The sequence below is a fragment of the Lipophrys pholis genome (assembly GCF_963383615.2).
Source record: "Lipophrys pholis genome assembly, chromosome: 15".
Classification (NCBI taxonomy): Eukaryota; Metazoa; Chordata; class Actinopteri; order Blenniiformes; family Blenniidae; genus Lipophrys; species Lipophrys pholis.
This window is the reverse complement of record NC_137642.1, coordinates 9,798,057-9,804,288: the sequence shown is the minus strand read 5'-3', so window position 1 is coordinate 9,804,288 and position 6,232 is coordinate 9,798,057. Positions and strand designations below refer to the sequence as shown.

At 41.3% G+C, this 6,232-nt stretch overlaps 1 protein-coding gene across 1 annotated transcript; it reads left to right on the top strand.

Annotated features, from left to right (window-relative positions):
- Nucleotides 1-1,234: 1,234 nt before the first annotated feature.
- LOC308121141 (multiple inositol polyphosphate phosphatase 1-like) lies at nucleotides 1,235-5,234 on the top strand. The gene is made up of 5 exons (XM_080482237.1): nucleotides 1,235-1,867; nucleotides 1,955-2,149; nucleotides 2,520-2,617; nucleotides 3,500-3,630; nucleotides 4,283-5,234. The coding sequence occupies exons 1-5, from the start codon at nucleotides 1,243-1,245 to the stop codon at nucleotides 4,665-4,667; spliced, it is 1,434 nt and encodes a 477-aa protein (XP_080338363.1). The 5' UTR covers nucleotides 1,235-1,242; the 3' UTR covers nucleotides 4,668-5,234.
- Nucleotides 5,235-6,232: the final 998 nt, after the last annotated feature.

The window sequence follows — 6,232 nt, the reverse complement described above, 5'->3', positions numbered from 1 at the left end:
TAACCTTTCGGACCACAAGTCAAAGAAACCCACGCTTGACATTCTGATTTATAATCTGGCTCATTCTTTTAATCGTGCTTCTTCTGCGACCATTTTGTCTGATGAGGCCCATCCATTCATTCGGCGAGAGCATTCAGTCTTTCATACACCTCTTTCATGCATCAACAATGGATCTATTTTGTTCATCTTTCAAGACGTAATATGCTTGATTTGTGTGAGCATCGCTGCTTGTGTGGAGCATGACTGTATCATCACACATTTTCTGCAAATAATGAGGAAAAGAGAATTTGTTGTTCGGAAATGTTTACACCGAAGCCTTTGGTGGGACTTTTTTGTGAGAATGTCCATGTTGTTCATAATTATGACCTTTCTATATGAAAATAAACTCAACGGTCTGATTGGAGGCTCCCTTCACCAGATCTTATACTTTTGCAAATATATTTGCATACAATTTTACTCATTTTAAGTAGAGAATAATTCATTTCTGCAAAATTGAATAAGAAAAGAGTCAAACTAAAATCTTCGGCAGTTCTCTATCATATAGATACAGCATATTTTACGTTTCAACTTATGAGTCATGGAAAATGCCACTAATAATCAAGTAAGGGCAAGAGTGAATACCACAGTGACTTACCAGTAATGTCAAGGGAGAAGTAAATTACATTACAAGGTCTGTGGAGTTGCACAACATTGATTTGCGTGCAGTTATGGTACCAAAGCATGCTGTTTTGCATACGTGCTCCCTGCTGAAGCTGATACATCGAGGCCATGCTGTAGAGCTCTTGTTCATGTTTCACTGAGCCATGCTGAAGTGCTGTTGGAGCTGCTTCGGATGTGTTTGAATACATACGAGAGTTTCATCAGACCACAACGTTGTGGTCAGAGCAATTAAAACGGTCGCCTGGCAACAGCATCCCACAACAGACTAACTTCGGAGAGGAGCCAAAACATCAAAAGAGCCTTGCCCACGCATATTGTTGGGCCTGCGTGTATCTATCTGTGGGCTCCCTATCTCCCCAGAAACTCTACTGCTAAAATCTCTCTCTCTCTCTCTCTCTCTCTCTCTCTCTCTCTCTCGCTCTCTCTCTCTCTCTCTCTCTCTCTCTCTCTCTCTCTCTCTCGCTCTCGCTCTCGCTCTCGCTCTCTCTCTCTCTCTCTCTCTCTCTCTCTCTCTCTCTGATTGCACAAAGCATGTTTGCTTTAAAACAGATAAACTGAACTGGACTCTGCTCATTCACGCAGATGTTTTTGATACTCTCACTCGCTGTTTTCAAGATTTTTCAGGGGTGCATCATGCCTAGTTTTCCCATATTTAATTTGTTTATCTACTCTACTCTATCCTGTTTACTTAATCACGTGTCACTTGAGAAAGATTTGAATCTACCAGCAATTGCCAACTACTTCAACACAAAAGGGAGATATGAGGAAGTGAACCCTTATCTGAGAGAGGAGATATTTGCAGTAAACACATCTGTTGTGCAGCTTCCATCTGCTCAGTGTGAAGCACGCTATCTGACTGCCATCATAAGACATGGCACCAGGTACCCGACGACCAAAGACATCCAGGAGATGAGGAAGCTTTACGACGTCGTCCTGCAAAACGCCACAGGTGAGGAGAGCTGGCTGCGAGAGATCCAGACCCAGTGGAGGATGTGGTACACGGAGGACATGGATGGCCGGCTGGTTCAGAAAGGCGTGGATGAGCTGAGGCGTCTGGCTGTCCGCCTGTCAAAGCTGTTCCCCGGGCTGGTTTCAGAGGAGAAGCTTCGGGATGGTCATATCAAATTTATAACCAGCTCAAAGCACCGGTGTGTCAATAGCACGCTGTCCTTCAAAGCAGGACTGACGGAGCTGTGGGACATTAAAGGTGAGACCATGATAAAGACAACTGAAGTTTTATTCTTTTTAGAAACATTTTCAGCAAAACTTTTTATTGTTTTTTTTATCCATCCAGATATGGAGTTTGACCATGAAGTGAATGACACTCTCATGAGGTTTTTCGCTGAGTGCCCCAGGCTGACGCAGGAAGTTGACAACAGCCCGTCAGCTGTGCAAGAAGTGAAGAGGTTCAAGGAAGGGCCAGAGATGAAGGAGGTCCAGCAGAGGATTGCAGGCCGTCTTGGTGTCTTGAATAACCTCATCACATATAGTCAGTCATATTCTAGGGAGAAAAAAAAACACCCCACAATGTGTGTTGTGCTTTCACTGTTTTACAAAAAAATACATGAGGATCCTCACACCTCATACTCTGACTTGAAATATTATATTGTTATCTCATGTTTATAATACATATTTTACAGGCTTTGTGGCGCTGGGGGAAAGTAATATTTATTTTTTCACTTTTAAATATTAGGGCTTGTGCATCATCCTTTATTGCTTCAAATCAGCACAAAGAAACTTGAAATTGTTTCACAGATCTTCAAATGTATGATTTTATAAACTACTCTTTTGTTAATATATATAAGAAATAATGTGCTCACTGCAAAAGGTGTGCACTATTAACATGCTTTCTCTTGCAGACATGGCTGAGGCTGCATTTTACTTCTGTGCATACGAATTCGCAATCAAGGCGGTGAACTCCCCCTGGTGTCAGCTCTTTGATGAGGAAGACGCAAAGGTGAGTGTGTCACTCACAAGATGCATGCACATTGCTGGTCGTTACTGTATCATGATGACATTTTGATGTAGAAAAATGAAAGTCCCTGTTTTGAGCTCATTCATACAGAATGCAATGTGGGATGTATTAGATGACTTTTTGTGGAGTAAACATTTAAGTGCCCAAGCATGAAAGCATGAAAGTCTGGCAATGACCTTGCATTTGTAATAGTTTGTATCATGACCATGCTACTCTTATCGTGTGGAAGAGAATGTTGTTTTGCATTTGGTGAATTTGACAACTATAGACCACGAGCAAAAAAAATTTCAAAGAAGAAAAATACTAAGGATGTAAGAAATGCTGTATATCAGTGGCAAAGTGGATGGAGCAAAAGTTTTGCGCTCAAATTGAATTTCAATTTTCCTCCAGGATCACAACAGCGAGGCACCTAAGCACACTGCAAAAGTACTTTTTAACTGATCTGACAAGCTCTTTCGGTCAGCCGATGGCATGGTCAGTTCAACCAAGGGCATAGGAAAGTACAGAAACAGTGCCAACTATTGAATTCAATACACAAACAGAACAAAGTAAGCAATTCGCCGTAATCTAGCTCAAGGGGGATCAAATTGCATTTTTCTGAGGAAGGAAGAGAGTTTCAGCACGTACATTCTCCCCTCTAACTACTCTGCTTTTTCACAGAATTCATAACTGGAAAAACCCCTATGGCATTATTCACATAAGAAAGGAGGTTTTTTTTTTTTTGTTTTTTTGCAGTACAAGCTGACCTTAAACTCTGGTATAGCCTGGAAAGTTTCCTCACATAATAGAAAACTAAAAGATTGCTATCTTTGGACGTGCATGCTTTAATCGTACAGGGTCTCTCTGAATTATCTGGTTCAACAGGTAATGGAGTATGCCAGCGACCTCAGGGAATTCTGGAAAAGAGGCTACGGCCACGATATTAACAGTAAAGCGAGCTGTGGCCTCTTTCATGATGTATTCAGCCAACTGGATCAGGCAGCCATGAGGAACAGGTGAGCAATCACTTGATAATGTGCATGCAAATAATAGATGCTAAAATCATTTAGGGATACCTGAAGTCAAACAAGGGAAATTAAAAAAAGGTTTTGCATTTTTTATTAACTTGATTTAAATCGATCTTGATCTTCACCGAACTTCACCGAATAAATGTTGTGTTGAAACCAAGGCAATAAACACAATCTATCAAGGGTAACGTTTGGGCGCCCACAAACAATAAATTCAAGAACACACATATTTTTTGAACCAAGAAAAGGGTGTCAAACTCATTTTGTTCCCATATTATTTCTGCCTATAATGAGGATTGAAAAATAAAGGTAATGTCAAGATTGTCAATCAAAAATGTGCCTTGGTTGTTTAAATTTGCATATTCAGTTAAGCAGATAATATTATATTTTGCGTATTCTGTGTAATGCACATTGTTTTCAATGTTACAGCAATGAGTGGAAGCAGGAGGCTTTCAACTTTCCTCTACGTGAAGAAACAGATAATTGTCTTTCTGATGATATCATAGGTGGATCCTTGAAGAAATTACCTTCGAACATATCAATCTGCTCATTCACGTCCTTGCGCATGATAAAATGAGCGTTATTTTTGACACCATCGGGTCAATCAGGTTGTGAGCTTTCTTCAATATTCATGCTCCAGACAGGCCCAGGCGTCCACTCGTCCAGCTGCTACGTTCCAGGTCGGCCATGCAGACACACTGCTGCCACTGCTGACCCTGCTGGGCTTCTTCAAAGACGGACATCCGTTGACATCGGCCAACTACGCCTCACATTCCCACCGCTCCTTCCGCACCAGCCACATGATGCCCTACGCTGCCAACTTACTCTTTGTGCTGTACGATTGTGGAGCGGATGACCTCAAACTGCAGCTTCTGCTCAATGAGAAGCCTGTGAGGTTTCCAGGCCTGACACATCAGCAGGTCTCCATGCCATCCTACCAGGACGCCAAAGACCACTACAAGGCGTTGCTCCAAGACTGTGACTTTAGAAGTGAGTGTCAGCTGAAGCATCCCACTGATGTTTAGTCTTAACAATCACTTCTAACTAAACACAGTGCTGATAAAAAAACTGAATAAACTTGTCGATAACAAGGAAAACTGCATTTCATGAAAAACAACCCTGTCGGTTATTTACTAAACTACAAGTCATTGGTGATCACTCATAGATCCCACTGTATCTTTTACTTGACTCTTTAAAGCTAAGTTGCACGTGAAATTTTACCACCGAAACTCTGCCTGTGGAATGCTTTTGGAAAAAGAAGCCATCGTTGGCATGCATCTCCCACTTGGCCCACTTGTGATATCTTCAAGTGTACACTTGTTCTGAAGAGAGTGGTCCCCTCTGAAGTGCTTTACCTCACACCCCGCAGAGTCATCTGTCCCACGCTGGACACTAATAACTGGCCTCGTGGCTAAAAGTCTCGCTCTCGTTCCAATGCTTTAAGTCAACACAGTAAATCTTCTGGCTCCTGCAGTTGAACTTAACGACACCATATTTGTGGAGTGGATATTGACTCACAGCAGCTGTTGAGGTGGTCTGATAGCACGTGAAAGATAAACGCTGCAAGAAACTACTCCACTTTAAACAAACTGAAAAAGCGAAATGTGTCTTATATTCTGATGCACCTGGATGAATAGGGTACTTTTAAGTTCAACAGTTATATTTTGCTGATAATGCCTGTGTTATTGATACAGTCTGGGTGGTAGTGGTTCAGTTGTTACAGTGAGTAGTCTTTAAATCCCCATGGTGGGTGCTCAATTCCTCATTTCACCCAGTTAATGAGGCAAAGTGTCCTTAGGCAAGACAAAAATGTGCTATATCGGTAAAGTACGTTTGCAATGTGAAACAAAACTAGGCCTTTTTTTATGCAGATAAAAAGAAGACTTCCATTGAACTTTGAATGCACTCCAAGTACAAAGACTCTCTCCACATGCACTTTGACACTAACAATCACAAAAACTGCCTATAGATCATATAATGAAAGACGGGGCCCTTCAGAGGCTTCTTTTTGTACGCAACACTTTGCTCTTGTGGTAAACTCTGCAGTTGCTTGAAATCCACTCCGTCACATTTAGTATCAGTTTTCCACCTTGAATCTTTTTCTGCTCCATATCAGTTTTTCTACAGTTTCCCATGGTTGTGTCAGTCTTTATCCAGGCCCGGAGCCAGAAACGTTTCATGGGGTGGCCAAGATGAAACATGTGATTCTCTTAGGGTGGCACTTAAGTCACTATTACAATGTGTATTACACAAATGTGTGTCACTGGAAAACAAGCATCTATATAAAAAGGCTCCAACAACAAAGATTTTTCAATTATGTAGGATTCAGGTTGTAGCAGATTTTTATTTTAATACATGAAAGGTTACACTATAAAAATATTTTAAAATTTTACTTAGATCCTTCGCTGAAGCATTCGAGTTTTCTCTGCCTGCCGTCCTCACCATCCTGTCTTAGGAATAAATCAGTCGTCTCAGTTAGATCATCCATGCTGGTTAGTGAGATAGTAGACAGAAAACAACACAGACACAGAACTGATCTGACAATTGCAGAAGGATTGTGCATTTTAAATCCTGCTGCATCATTGCTAAT